This window comes from Columba livia, chromosome 11 (assembly GCF_036013475.1).
Source record: "Columba livia isolate bColLiv1 breed racing homer chromosome 11, bColLiv1.pat.W.v2, whole genome shotgun sequence".
Lineage (NCBI taxonomy): Eukaryota > Metazoa > Chordata > Aves > Columbiformes > Columbidae > Columba > Columba livia.
Window position 1 is genome coordinate 2,342,419 of NC_088612.1, and position 15,807 is coordinate 2,358,225.

The following is a 15,807-nucleotide window of genomic DNA, read 5'->3' on the forward strand; positions in this document are numbered from 1 at the left end:
TTCTGTACAATAGCGGACGGGAGGGGAAAAGAGCCCACAAACTCTGCATGGTTCCACACACAAAAATTCAGCTCAGACCCGTCTCAAGAAGATGTTTAAGAAAAAGCATCAACCTTCGGGGTTCTCAGCCCTCAAACCAGACCTCCGTTTCCCAACCATTGTCTCTAAAACCAATGAGCTTTTTAAAAAGGGCAAGAGAGTGGCGCCATTGGGGAAAGTGTCCACGTACCATCTTAATCGTTTTCTTTATAACCCATTCTTAGGTTTTTCTACTCACTCTTCTTTAGACAAAGGGCTCTGTGTCCTTCCTCTATGCCCTGTACATGTGTTTTGCCTTTTCACAAAGGCTACATGTAACTCTGAGAAGCAGACAACTTATGTTTGTCACCCTACAATTAAATACTCAAGTCCAGAGATACCCCTTGTTGGTTTGGTGGTTTGTTTGTTTGGGGGGGTGTTTTGTTGTTGTTGTTGTTGGGTTTGTTCTTGTTTTCTTTAAGTCTGTGTAGTGGAACTGCCTCCAATCTCACTGTTCTGGGTTTCTCTCTACATGAGGCATTGTTCTGAATCAAAACCCCAGACATGAGTATTCCCATAATCTGAATGCTAAAGTCGAGATATAGATCTAAATCTAGCAGCTGGAGCTGGAATCTAATATTAATGAATGTTGACTGTACCAACAAGCTTGAAAACATGCAAATGGGGACACTTACTTTTTAAAACTGAAAAAAAGGGTCAGGAGCAGATAATCTCAAAGTATATTTGTCTTTAGCATGTGCAAAAACTCATACAGAGATAACATCACCCTAAACAGGAAACTAGTGTCTGTCAAATATCTTAAGGGTGGTCAGAAAAAACAACTCATTTTGGCTTGGACGGAAGGGAAAGACTCGGAATTTGGAGAGGTCAACTACAGTATACATTGACATAAAAAACCTCAGGCAAACACTCTAGATTTTAAAATCATGTAAAGGTTAAAATATAAACTGTTAAACCACTGCTAACATTAAAATTGCGCTGTATTTGATTATTTGGTACTTTAGAACATACAAAAAAATAGCATGCTTCCTTATACCCTGCCGAGCACAGCAACACAACACAAGAAACATCATCACTGGAGATGCTTCTGCCAAGATTTTTTTTAAACCACCAGCAAACACAAACAGAAACTTGCATGCAACAGCCACACTGCAATGAAGTCATGCTCAGGCTCAAATTTAAGGCAATCTAAACCGAATTTTCAGCTCGACATTAAGTGGCTGTGGACTCCATCCCGTGCCGCACCGACCCGCTGACGCGTTGCGCCCGAGAGGTCCCGTTGGCATCTCTCAGCAGCACCGCGATACTGGACACTTGCTCCTCCATCAGCTGTTTGACACACGCACACTGAGAAGCCTGGAATCCCAAGGGCTGAAAGTTGGGAGCACAAATCTGTACCCAAATGCGGGTATTTAGAATGGGATCAGCTTTCTGAGAGATCATCCACTGAAATGCCATTCCACTCGCTTTGAACAAAATCCCCAAATCCTTTTCAGCTTTTTTTACAGGAAAAAAAATCAATATATTTCAATGCTTTTTGCTAGAGTAAAGATCAAATAGGGAATGCAAAATATCTTTTCTACCATCTACCTTAACAGGGGACACTGCAGAGCTTGTTTCATTGACGTATGGAAAGGTTTTCAGATACTTAAATGAAAGCTGATTGAGGCATATAAAATACCATCACTGGCTTCATCACACGTTTTACTTATTTTCACAGCTATCTGCATTTAACTCATGTTGGTTTGCTATAATCCCTATTCTCTTCTTTCATTGCACAGCTGAGTCATAAGCCTGAATTTATTGCATTGCAATTATTTCCAAGGCAAAAGAGATCTCAGACCAAACACGGTCCTGTGTAAATGGGGCAGTGAAATCAATGGAATTTATGTCTGCTTATACTGGAGCTTAATCTGGATTTATGTTGCCATAAGTATTGAATTATGGCTTCACAGAATGAAACAAAAAGGAGAAGTTGAGCTCTGTAGGGGAAAAATTAACTCAATATAAATAATAAGAGCAAGATTTCAGATTGTGCTGTCTGCATGGCAGTACAAACAGTACTACAGTCTTCAAATACTCCCACTATTTTCATATAATTGTTTGAAGAGAAAGGCATTACTCAGGCTGAGTAAAGGTGTCGTGACCCGAAGAGCACACAGGAGGACACTACTCAAGTCGGGGTTTCACACAATGATGGCCTATTCCCACTGACTTCAGGGGGATTTTCACTGAAGAGTAAAGGGGTGAGTCACTGATTTATATCGACCTTCTCCTCCTGCCTCCAGTACGAGGCCGTGACAAGCCAAGGAAAATAAAGACATTCCAATCCAAGACTGACACTGCATCCTCAGCCAGTCCCACTGTGCCCCAGTCCTGCTGCACACATGTTCTCAGCTTTGTAATTGCACAACTCCCATTAATACTAAGGGAGTTGTCTGCCTACAACAGATGAGAATACGCATGATAAATAATATGCAGATCTGACATCATAACAATCCCAAGTACTCTCGGGAAAAAAACTGTCAGTCACCCTGCTTTGTTGGCTCCTTCAGTTCTCTTCTCTGCACAAATATTTTTTCTCTCAAGCCTTTGGCAATTAATAAAGCATCTCTCCCATCAATCACAGAGGCACAAATGTTTAGGGCTGTGGATATGCAGCAAAAAGACGCGTCATATTTACCTGTTGCGTTGGCGCTATGCTTACAATGTGGCGACCAAAGGAAAGAAATGACTAGCCAGTATGTGCACAGCACATCTCTGTGCAGTCTGGAAGCGGATCATTAAACTCAGCCAGAGAGGAGCATGGGGATAAGTCACTGTATTCTCACCTATACTCTGGAAACACCCAAGTCATTCCCCTGCGTTTGAACAGAATGAGGGTAAACAATAACCACAAAACCTCACACATTCATCACAGGACGTGAAGTCCTCAAGGTACTCTGTGTGCCATCTACGTTTTCTGATAGGTTTCACTGTGGTTTCAATAGTCTATGAGGATTCCTAGTGAAGTGTGAATTCAGTTCAGTCTCCACCTATAAGTCGATACCGTTTGTCAGAAATTATGCAAATCCCTTAAGCATTTTCTGGCATTTTAATTGTTTTGGCGCTCTCTGCATATCTGTGCATTTTATCGCTTTGACGTTTCACTGGTATTTCAAGCTTGGGCCCGATTCCCACAGGGTCAGTTGTCTGGTGGAAGTCACAAGGCATGTCCTCCTGGGTCACTGCCCATGCCATCAGCCAGGTAACAGGGAATGCTTTTCAGGGGCAGAGGACTGAATTGCAACTTAGCACTTACACAAGTAGAAAAATATACGGAAAAATTCCCCTATTCTCATCTCTATACCTGTAAGATTGCTTTCTCTTTTGGAATCACTATCGGGTTTTATTGAGCACTCTGCACCTTTGGAGTTTCACATGGGGCAGTTTGGTTCTTGCCTGTTATCCATCCTTACATCATCAGCCTGGGGCGCAGCATGTTGTTGCTGGACAGACGCCTACTCACAGTATACTCCTTCTGTAATACCCCCATTTGGTGGCCAGCATCTTAATATTATTATCTTCTGGTATTTGGCCTGACACAGCCAGCTCCCAGATTCATAAGGGGAAATGTATTTGTTTCAACGATACCAGAACTCTCTTTTGCCATCAAAACTGAACCACAATGTATTATTAATGGCCAGAGGCCAAAGGCAGGGAAGAGAGGCAAGCACGCTGTACAAGTCACAAACCGTTATGGACCTATTTCTAAGGGCAAATGACAGGGCTCACCTCTTTTTTTCAGCATATCAGGCATCCTTCTCTTTATAACTTATTGTCAGTCACGCAAGGATGCAGTATGCACTCTGTCCACTAGCATCACCATCACTGGGTGACAGCAAGTAATGCTCAAGAGCAGCGCTCTAACCTCACACCCCACAGCAAGACTGAACATCATCAGCCCTTCTCCAAACAGCACCAGCATGGCCCGGGCAGTCAGCCTGGTCTCAGCGCTCCAGCTCCCCGAGCCTGCTGTGGAGAAACCCAGCACACCTAGTTGTGATCTGATGACTGTCTCAGGCAACTTCAGCCCCCAAGTTCACCTCATTCAGCTTGACCTTGTGAACAGTGCACTACGCCTGTGCAAGCGCAGCTCTACCAGGAGCCAACAGGTCTTGTCCACACAGCCCCAACTGGCAAGGATGGATGGAAGAGAGTCAGAGAAGAACTTGTTCCTCTGTGAAAATATCAGAACAAGTAAATCTATGGCTCTACATCAACAGTGAAATATTGCAAGTTTACAGGCAGTGCTCCAGAGTGGTGATGTATCACGAAATACAAATGCAAGTGCCAATACAGGATTTCGTCTCTGCACAAGTACATGTACACTTTATCGCCAGAAAATGCTGAGACAAGAGATCTGTCATGAAGCTAGGCAAGCTGGAACTGGGACAGGGGAAAGTTTGCAATCTTCTCTCTAGTGGCTACATACCATTGCCTGCCTAGAAGAATCTAAAATGAACAGCTCTGTCTTGCCACAATTTGCCCTGTGAATTGAAATTAAACCATTCATTGCACTCTGCCTAGGAAACCTGCATCTACAATGTATATTTTTGCATTTTTTTTAATTATATTTTTGCTACTAAACTCTGTCCACATTCTTACTGAGAACTAAGGAGAGGGGGAACTAACATCTGTGTGGGATGGGAATGTAAGTCAGTGGGTGGATTCCGAATACCGTTAAATGATTAGAGAAAAAAACATGTTTATTTGTTAAAATGGAAACAATCAGTAATGACAAGGGAACTGAAATATTTAGACAAATTTTAATGGAACCCAGAGGACGTTATTTAGTTGTTCTCATGAAACAGAGAACCTCCCATTCAAAGCATTGTACACATTTTTCTAATTTTTTTGCATGGGAGTTCCTAAAAACTGTAGATGCTTTTGATCTGTCTCTAAGACAAGAACTGAATCCTGAGTTGAAGGTGCTATTGGCAAGATCCCTCCAGAAGAAGCCCTGATGGATACTCTCATGGTCTACAGTACCCGAGCCTGGGAACTTCAACCCTCCTCTAAAACTGTGCAAACATGAGGTGGGAAATCCAAAGGTTTCCACCAGTAAATCAGACTTTTTAAAAACCAGAATGTGAGAACCTGCACACTGTGGTCACAACAGGGCAGGTATTCACACAGTTTCTTCAGCATTAAACCAACCTAGAAAGCTCCTGCTCTGCTTCCTCCCTTTTCTTATTTAAATCTTGAGTACCATCCCATCTCAGCTGTATCAGCATAATTGATACTTAACATGTTTTTTTTTTTTCTAAGACCACTGTCCTCTTTCAAATTGCTGAGCTCCTCTACAGCATCTGTTGTAATTAAGGCGTCCTGGTGCTTTTCCTGGTGAGCGTCATCCTCCCTGGGACACTGGCGTACAGTCCAAAGCAGAGGACAGGCTGAGGGAACTGTAAAGACGAGCGAGGCAGTGGGAAGAGCCCGCATGGCAGACAGTGTCCATCCAATGGGCTGGACTTGGCCGGACCAGGAGGGAGGGATTTCCCTGCATCTCTATTAACAAAATGTATTGCTTGGGACATTTGCCATTACCCTGTGTCACATGATGCCAAAATGGTGGCTATTTCCAGGCACTTGCCCAGAAGGCATACCTCAGATTCCTCCCCTGCCTCCATGACCTTTCTCTGCCTTTTGCCTTCTGCTGGTTGTTTCACAGAATCCCAGAATGTCAGGGGTTGGAAGGGACCTGGAAAGCTCATCCAGTGCAATCCCCCCATGGAGCAGGAACACCCAGATGAGGTTACACAGGAAGGTGTCCAGGCGGGTTGGAATGTCTGCACAGAAGGAGACTCCACAACGGCCTGGGCAGCCTGGGCCAGGCTCTGCCACCCTCCCCAGGAAGAAGTTTCTTCTCAAGTTCAAGTGGAACCTATTGTGTTCCAGTTTGAATCCATTACCCCTTGTCCTACCATTGGTTGTCACCAAGAAGAGCCTGGCTCCATCCTCCTGACACTCACCCTTTCCATATTGATCCCCATGAATGAGTCACCCCTCAGTGTCCTCTTGTCCAGCTCCGGAGCCCCAGCTCCCTCAGCCTTTCCTCACACGGGAGATGCTCCACTCCCTTCAGCATCTTTGTTGCCCTGCGCTGGACTCTCTCCAGCAGTTCCCTGTCCTGCTGGAACTGAGGGGCCACAACTTGACACAATATTCCAGATGTGGTTTCCCCAGGGCAGAGCAGAGGGGCAGGAGAACCTCTCTGACCTACTGACCACCCCCTTCTAACCCACCCCAGGTACCATTGGCTTCCTGGCCACAAGGGCCCAGTGCTGGCTCATGGTCACCCTGCTGTCCCCAGGACCCCCAGGTCCCTTTCCCCTACGCTGCTCTCTAATAGGTCATTCCCCAACTTATACTGGAACCTGGGGTTGTTCCTACCCAGATTCAAGACTCTACACTTGCCCTTGTTCTATTTCATTAAATTTTTCCCTGCCCAGCTCTCCAGCCTGTCCAGGTCTCTGATGGCAGCACAGCTTCCAGTGTCAGCCACTCCTCCCAGCTTGGTGTCATCAGTTTTGTTTCATCTTCCTTGACTGCTCCTGACCATCCCTCATCACGCTGGGAGTGATCGCTGCACCATGTGTAACTGATCAGCACGAGGGTTTTTCAGGTCTAGAGCACTGAAGATCTTCATATAATTTAGCACAGAAACAAAGAACATTGAACTGTTGGTCTACGGGGTACAATTAGGGATTTCTTGGATTCAGATCAGTTCATATATAAGTCAAAGGCAGCTGTTACTAATGCACAACTATTCGTCCACGGTCCAATACGCAAAGTACAACTCCAGCTCTCAGACTGTTCTATGTGAGCTGTAAAAAAACCAGCTTCATATATTCGGGTCACTTCCAGAAGTATATTATTAACTCTATACCATAAGGGCAGATTAAGAATAAAAGTTTGTCTCAAAGACATTGCCAGAAATGTGTTTACACTAAGTCGACATTAAAAGTTATATTAAACATATGTTTGCATTTATATTCGGGCAAAGCCTAAGACTCTCCACACCTTGGCTTGAGACATGAGCACTAGGATTATTAATATCATGCCCTCAAAGCCTGTATATTTGAATCTCATTTCTGTTTGTTGGCAATACACAAAATAATGCAAATTCTGATTTTGCTGATATCATATAGTTGAGTAGCTGTATTGTTGTCACTTTGTAAGAACTGAAGAATTATTTTAGGATGTATTTTAAGCCATCTGTGTTTGCCAAAATAATGCCTGGGACAGATACCTGTTTATTTGGATGCACAGTACATAATTATCGAATCCAAACGCACTGAGGTCCTCAGGAGCCCATCATGTTACAAGCAAAGGCATTTTCTGTTCTCAGACTAACAGCCATGCAGTAATAAGCCACATTTTGTTCCCAGTGGACATTTTGTCACTCGTTTCAGCAGAAGCAGCATCAAGCTGAATGCTGGGCCACCAAACTTGAGCAGAACACAAGCGGAGGGAATATGGATAAGAGACACAATATTTAGCACAAATAAGTGGAAAGAATCACAGTGAGAGGAGGTTTCGAACACTAGAGAAGAGGGCAGGCAGACTCAGAAGTTTAACTAAAAGTGAATAATTGAACTTTAAAACATACCTGTGCAACCAGTTGAGCCTTTCTTGCCTGAATATCCCATATCACAATGACAGATAAAAGAGCCTTTTGTATTCTCACAGGTTCCACTCAGACAGATGTTTGGATGCAGATCACACTCATTAACATCTAAAAAAAATAAGTTAAGATTTATTCAATAAAATTCTTAGAAAGTAACTGGGAAAATCTCTCAAGTTATGATGTTTTAATGCAAACATGGGCCTACATATGCAAAGAGAAAACTGCTTAGATTAGCTACTCCTGAGCTAGCGTACATTTTGAGATCTGGTTTAACACTGCTATATTACCATATCTGTATTAACATACCTGTAATTCCAGCTTTCCTTAAAGGCAGAGACTAAGATTCAGCACATTATCCAAGGAATGACTATTTACTGATGCTTTCAATGTATATGTATGTGTGTGTTTGTACATACATTCATACACGCATACATATGTTATCTAGTTTTGTACAAACGTTTCTCCTCAAATACACTCCAGATTTTTAATTTAAAAGTGAAAATTGGTTTTGGAGATACATTGTTTCACGACTGTTCTACCAAGCTACAGCACTTGCACGTGGTTTTGTCTCAGAGACAAGTTTAAATCAGCGCTAGTGATCTATCTTTCTACAATCTCTCTGTGGTGTCACCCACCAGCAGTTCCTTTCAGCGAGCACTCTCATCCGAGCTGCTCAAAAAACTCACTGGAAGAGGATGCAAAGATATGACGCTACAGATCTTCATGTTTGCACCCCTGTCTATAGTGATATACAGAGATTACATCTGCATTTGATAAGCATAGCTTGTCCTGTGGTCAGCTGGCCAAAATTAAGGTGTAAAATCAATACTCTTTAAATGTCATTGTCTGTCAACTTGGAAGTACTAATGCCTTAATAAACCATTTTTCCCTAGTTAATGCAGATTGGAAAATATGTACTTTCACTTACCTATGCAAGTCTTCATGTCTTCAGATGCCATGAATCCATCATAGCAAAGACACCTGTATTCTCCTGGGATGTTTGTGCACTGGCCTCCATCACAGATGTTAGGATTGTCCTCACACTCATCGATGTCTACAGGGAAAAATTACATTAAAATATGCTACCTTTATGGAATGCAACTCAGCATAATCATGGCAAGCAAAGCATTTTAATGCCTTGGTAAACACGATGAAGATTGAATCCTTGTCCTATCCTGTCTTTGTCTCCAGCTGAAGTCAGAGGCAAATATTCCTGTCTGACTCCAAAGGGAACAGGAACCAACTTTGTAGGTAGAAAAGTCATTGACATGAAAAAAATATACAGAACCTTTATCACACCACATGGCCACATACAACTGGAGATTCTTGGATACAATCCATCACGGTTGAAATCAATGGAAGCTCTGAAGTCAAATTCAGTGACAAAAATACCAGAATACCTCTACAGGCCTCACGGGTGGTGACAAACTGGAAACACAGAGTCGAACTCAGGACGGGAATAATTACACTACGTACATTTATTTCGCTAAGCGATTTTATGGGTTTTTTCAGCGTTTCAGCTGACTGGCCAGGCCAACCCATATAGTTACATTCTTTAGCATGTTAAGTTGTGTTCTCAATTAATGAAATCGGCCATCATTGACTGGGGCCAAGCTGCAGAAGCAGACGCTTTATTATATTAATGCAGCCATGCTAAGATCTGGAATCTTTCAGAGTCCCTGGGGTTATATTAGTGTTCCTTGTAAAAATCCCCAGAATCTCCCTGTGTCAGCACCAGCAGAGACCAGCGAGAGCAAAAATCAGAAACTCTGCCGAGTGACACCATGGGAAAAAAATCAGCACAAAAAGGACAAGATTCAGGAACCCCCTCCAAGAGAAAGGGTGTAACTCATTATCAGGCCAGTCTATTGTGGATTGCAGTAATTATGCAGCTGCAGAAAATGAACTCACTTTAACTTAAAATATTATGTTCATTATTCTTCTGTATTTCCAGCAGCTAGTGCTTGTGTGGATACACAAGTTCTGCAAGGAAGAAGGCTGACCAGTTCCTGTTCATCTTAACAAGCAAATAATGTTGGCATGGACATTAGCCTGGAAATGTTAATTTGGAGTGGAATTTGAATTAACATGCAAAATTAAGCTCTAGAGATGGGGATAATAGTGACAGAAATAAAGAACTTTATTTACTAACCTGTCACTGTACTGATTTCACAGTTGGGGGAAAATCAGCTGACAAAGAACCTGTTGTTTCTCCTAATTGAGCTGATTATTGATGCATAACCTCACCAATTCAAACCTGACCTACTACTGAACTGAACAGCATTCTTACCAGCTCAATTATCAAGAAATATATTCGGTAATGGCTTCTAGCTTTGTGTGATGTTAAAGATAAAAGACATGTTCACACAGAGAGCAAACTGAAAATGTAAAATAGGTGTTTCACAAACTCAGGTCACAGTTCTACTAAATCTTGTACCATGCACAAACACCTAACATAGCAAAAGGAGATACTCAGTGCAATGAGTAAAAAATGGCACAAAACATACTTTTTCTTATTTTTCACTCAGTTTGGGCAGAGGCAAAATTTCAGCTGGCAGATTTTGAATATTCACCACATATTTATATACGTGATCAATGTCTATCCAAGGGAAGGAAGTAGTATTTTTTTCTACCAAAGGGTGGTGAAGGTGACCCCTCACATCTCCGGGTATTTTCTTGAGTGGAATTTGACTTGACATCCAAAGGTGTCTGGTGTTTCTGCTATTTAAACCTTTTTATGTGTTCACTATCACATTCAAGTCTTTCTTAGAGGATAGTATGAAAATGAATAGCTAATAGCTCTTGGTGGCTGGCCTATGAATGAAATGCTATTTTTCAGATCAAGGCTGGATACGTATATGCAAAAATTCACAACTAAGATCAGATGGAGTTTTTTTTCGTCACCCAGATAAGACCTGACTACCAACTTCTACAGACATGTTTATGGTCAAGTGAACGTGTGGACAAAACCACCAAGAAACCATCCCCTCCCCACAGCAAAGGCAATTGCTTCCTTCCTTTTTCATTTGGAGAATGGCAAGATGATAGTTTTCTATTCCAATTTTTTTAGTTTAATACACAGGAAGGTGCTCTAAATAATCTGCTTTGGTTTTGGATTTAGAGATGTCTTTGAGTGGCTAAGGAGAAGCAGGAGCAAAGCACAGAGCTGTTTCTAGCCAGTAGACTTGAGAACCCCAGGACTGTCCAAGTACGCACTGGGGTCATTTGGCCCCAGTGTCCCCAGTCAAACCAAGAAGATGAAAACAGAAAAGTGGCTCAGAGACTCCTACTCCCCCCATCTTCCCTTCCCTCTCATGTCCCTCTAATCCTCTCACTCAGGCTTAGATTTTGCCTGAGGCACAATTTTGATCAACTGGTTTTATTTTTGCATTGAAAAAGTGCCCCAAACACCAATGTTTGGGCAAGTTTCTGTACAAACATGCCTTTTCTAGAACTGAACTGATGCTCGCTGAAGACTGGCTACTTTACATCTTTCTGACAGTGTACGATGCGATGGGTGCGCAAACTGTGTTTAACTATGCTTTAAGGCTCTTCTATCTTTTGGAATGGTAGCGAGTGGCCTCAGGGTAATTGAGACCCTGGTCAGAGGTCTATAAATATTTACAAATTCTAAATGTGAGCTTTCTCTATTAATTCAGTATAGAAAACTCCCTATTTGTTCAACTATAAAGGCAATTCTATTCCAAGGGATTAACCCTGTTGTATTTCTCATGCTCTTCAAGGGACTCTTGGATGGAACTGGCAAACAGCTGGCAAACATTCACATGCCTCAGCGGCCAGTAGTTGTGCAGCAAGAAGTAAGAGAGGAGTAGGGTCTAATTATCTTTCCAGTAACCTATGTGGAAATCACCCAGTACAATTCACTTAATGGGATTATGACTCCCAGACTCCCAAAGGAGAACACTCAGCTGTTAGAGCTCTGAAAATTTTCTCACAAACCCCATTTAGAGTGCAAGAGGACTGTTTCCTAAGAAAGGTTCACACTATTCACATTCCAATCTGTCTGAAAGTCACTGGGTTTTGAAGTAGTGCAGCACACACGCGTTTCACTAAACAAAGAATTAAAAATAGGAATTTTCTTGCTTGCTTAGGAGTAGATCCCACACAACCACAGAACAGGGTGATCAGCTCCTTTTCTAGCATTTCTGTCTATTATCTCCCCAACAGAACCATAAAGAGCATTTTGGCTTATGTTTATAATGATTCTTTCCATTGACTTCAACACATTTTGGACTTGGATCTAATACAATATTTTAAGGGAGAAGATGTATCACCTACTGAAAGCATTACAGTTTTTTGTTACCAAACTCAGAATCACTTCCTGAAATCCTGAAGAATCGATTCCCTTCAAAGTCATACAGTCTGCAGTTGTCCAATACTGATACTCTGGAGATGTTTACCTTAGAAAAAGAACTTCGCTTTCCATGCATTAATTGTGTTGGTTTTGTTTTTACAGGGCATTTGTTATGATAGCTTTCATCTTAAAAAGAAGGTTCCTTTTTAAACTACTGAAATAAACCCTTCCAGCAGAAAAGTTCCCAAAATCTCCCTCACCAGTGCATGTCCTGTGGTCTGGCATGAGTGCAAAGCCTTGTTGACAGCTACATTCATAGCTGCCCTCCGAGTTGGTACAGAAGTTCTCACAGCCACCATTCATTATACTGCACTCATCGATATCTAAAAAGGAGAAAACTACAGTTAAAACCCACAATACCTTTTACTTCAAAGCACCTTTCAAGGACATACTTTGAGCCACCTTTCCAGAATAGCATCAATCCAGAATCTACGCCTGATATTTGCACTCTCCTTGAACATTCAAGTGTTTGCAAATACAGGAATACAGTTCTTTTTCTACATGTAAAAATACCACTGTTGGGCTACCCCAGTATCACGAAGGCAACAATGTTTTTGTAAAGATCAAGGGAAAAATTATCTACCAGGCAAAATTAAAGCCAGTGGTTTCTTCCTGAACTCCCGTGGCACAATAAAATGCATATAAAAGGATGCACAATAAAACCAGTGGATTATTCCATGGCACAATAAAATGTATGCATATAAACGAGTACACAATACATGATTTAAGCTAAGTGTCATTTATAAAATGGGGCTTTAGGAAACAGTTACAGGAAAGGCCCTTCATTTGAGACAACTGCATATCAAATTAAATTGAACCACATGATTCTACTCCATGGTCTGCCAGGAATGACAATTTTTAATCAAATATAGGAGTCAGGATTTAACAAGCTATTCCCTCTTAATGACTGAAGCCTGTAGTCTTAGGCTATTTCAAATACTATGCTATTTTGTGCATCATCATTGACTTACTACAAAAAATAAGCTATTACCCAGTTAACTGTAATGCTGCCATAAGTTCATTCATTCATGGCAAGTAATGGATATGCACATTTTGAGTTTTTTGCCTACTATTTTGACAAGCTGTACTAGATTTTTGAATCATAGTTAAAATGTCTTTATAGAACTACTAAAAATGATACAATTCTTCGTGTTTTATCTTCTCTGTTCACTAGAGATCCCCTGTAGATTTTGTCCTTACCAACACAGTACAACTTGTCAGGCGTGGACTGATATCCAGGGTTGCAAGCACACTGATACTTTCCAATCAGGTTGACACAATGTCCATTTCGGCACAGGTTGGTGCTTAGGTCACATTCATTAATGTCTGTTGCAAAAGAAAATGAGTGTGTTTGAAGTCTGAATTAAAATGATACTAAAGCAAACATTGTAAATGCATGTGCAGCACAAGAGCGGTATCAAAAGCTGCACACAACAGTGAATTTGCCTGCATGTCTCACCTATACAAGCAGAGATATTTGGTGATATCTGATGGCCTGGAGGGCAGTCGCACCGAAAGCTTCCCTCTGTGTTGATGCAGGTGCCACCTCGGCAGAGAAGGGGATTGCGCTGACACTCATCGATGTCTGCAGAGAGAAGGGAATTCATATCAGTGTGGGGTCAGCACCACCACAGCGGCATCCTGTCCATCACCATTATCTGCTACCCATCACAGCACCATCTGCTACATGGGCTCTGGAGTTACCCCTCACACCACAGTGCAGTGAGTTACCCCTCACACCACAGTGCAGTGAGTTACCCCTCACACCACAGTGCAGTGAGTTACCCCTCACACCACAGTGCAGTGAGTTACCCCTCACACCACAGTGCAGTGAGTTACCCCTCACACCCCAGTGCAGTGAGTTATCCCTCACACCCCAGTGCAGTGAGTTACCCCTCACACCCCAGTGCAGTGAGTTACCCCTCACACCCCAGTGCAGTGAGTTACCCCTCACACCACAGTGCAGTGAGTTATCCCTCACACCACAGTGCCGTTAAAACAATTCTTTTTAAATTAATAAATCAAAAAAGGCTGCTTCTAACTTCAAAGTTCAAGATAATATCCCACTTAGTAAAATGGAGATTGTGGGGATAAATTAACATCCTACAACTTGACACTTGCTCATTTATGCTTTGGCATTTTGCAAAAGCAGTGAAGTCACATTTGGGGTGGAAATCAAGTTAAAGGGAGCTTTAGTAAGACTCACAAAATGGGAGAGACTTAAACCCAGACACAATGAAACCTTGAAAAACAAAACCAAACCCATGAATAGCACACTAGCACACAGCATACTATTGCACATCTATGGCCTATAAAAAACATACCCATGCAGTTTTTCATCATCATAAATCCACTTTCATAGCCTTCAAAACATTCACATTCAAAGTCTCCAGGAGTATTGACACAGATGCCTTGGCCACAAAGATCAGGAGAGATGCGGCATTCATCAATATCTGTAACACAAAACACATTCACAGTATTTTCAGAGGAGTCCAGTTTTTCCTTTGCAAATCAAAGTTCTGAGAGATACAACCATGCAATTTACCTGTGCAATTCCTCTCTTCAGAATCCAGGGCAAATCCACTGTCACATCTACACTTAAAACTACCAATGGTATTTCTGCATTTTCCATGAGTACAAAGACTGGGGACCATTTTGCATTCATTGATATCTAAAAATGAAACAGTAAGGACATATGATGTTATCACTTCATACAAAAACAGCTCATAGAAGAATAATGCCAACTTCAGCGCTCATCCTAGACCACACTACATAAACTGATACTGGCTTCCACCTAAATGACAATGGAGACAGTCTGCGCTGCAACTCCCAAGTGCACTTTCTGCCACAAAATGCTATTACTCTCCCCTTTTTCCTGCAGGATTTGATCTGCAGCTCCCAGAAGTCAACAGTAAGATTTCAGTGGCCAGAGGATCAACCCACAAGGGCAAAGGGTGCTTCCAAAAGAACCACTCTGTCTTCAGGTTTCTGAGAAAAAAATGTGACTTACATGAGTCACAGAAAATATAATGAGCGTAAGTAAAAGCACATGTCACTTTTCTTTATGGATAATTAATGGCTTAGTAACTGTTTGTAAAACTAAGGCTGAAACTAACAACAGTAATTGTCATTCATATATATTTTCCCCTCCTTTCAGACAAAATCTTTAGGTTTTGGGTAACTGGCTTTCTTTATAAATATATTCACATCTTTTTGTGCTTCTGACATCGTCCAGCTTAACCTCACTGGTAACCCTGGAAAGATGGCTTTCAGCACATGAAGCTAGGGTGTCACTGTGTGGAATTTAATTTAATGCTGGAAGTTTACCAACAATAGTCATAAACAAGAGTTGGTTTACAGTAAATTAAATTCTGCTGATTTGAGCTGTCCCCCCAGAAACATTTTTCTCTACTTCTCCAAGTAGTTCCACAAGAAATTCCCAAAATTATTCACCCTCCCTTGCTGGCTCCAGAGTAGAATTGAAACTGTTGCACCCTGTGCGGGTCAGAAGGATTGCCGTTTCACTGCATCCAAAGCTGACTGCTCAGTTTGCTCCAGTTCCTGCACTATGAGGTGCCAGCTTTTCAAAGCTATTCCATCAGCCAGATGTGCCATTAGATGCAACACAGGAGGCACAATTTAACCTCTCTAGTAGAGACACAAATTTAGTATTTTGAACCTGCAGTATTACATGGATTTAATGGCCTCTGACACAGATTAT

At 41.9% G+C, this 15,807-nt stretch overlaps 1 protein-coding gene across 3 annotated transcripts in view; it reads right to left on the reverse strand.

Moving 5' to 3' along the window:
• The window catches only part of FBN1 (fibrillin 1), a 153,539-nt gene that overhangs the window by 35,703 nt on the left and 102,029 nt on the right, over positions 1–15,807 (reverse strand). For all 3 annotated transcript variants that reach the window (XR_010475209.1, XM_065075856.1, XM_065075855.1), the window contains 7 exons: positions 14,632–14,757; positions 14,411–14,539; positions 13,546–13,671; positions 13,287–13,412; positions 12,287–12,409; positions 8,640–8,765; positions 7,694–7,819 (listed from right to left, as the gene is read on the reverse strand). Coding sequence is in view for 2 of the 3 variants with exons in the window: in XM_065075856.1 (XP_064931928.1) it covers positions 7,694–7,819; positions 8,640–8,765; positions 12,287–12,409; positions 13,287–13,412; positions 13,546–13,671; positions 14,411–14,539; positions 14,632–14,757 (882 nt within the window). In the remaining variant the exon portion in view is untranslated. The remainder of the gene's footprint in view (positions 1–7,693; positions 7,820–8,639; positions 8,766–12,286; positions 12,410–13,286; positions 13,413–13,545; positions 13,672–14,410; positions 14,540–14,631; positions 14,758–15,807) is intronic.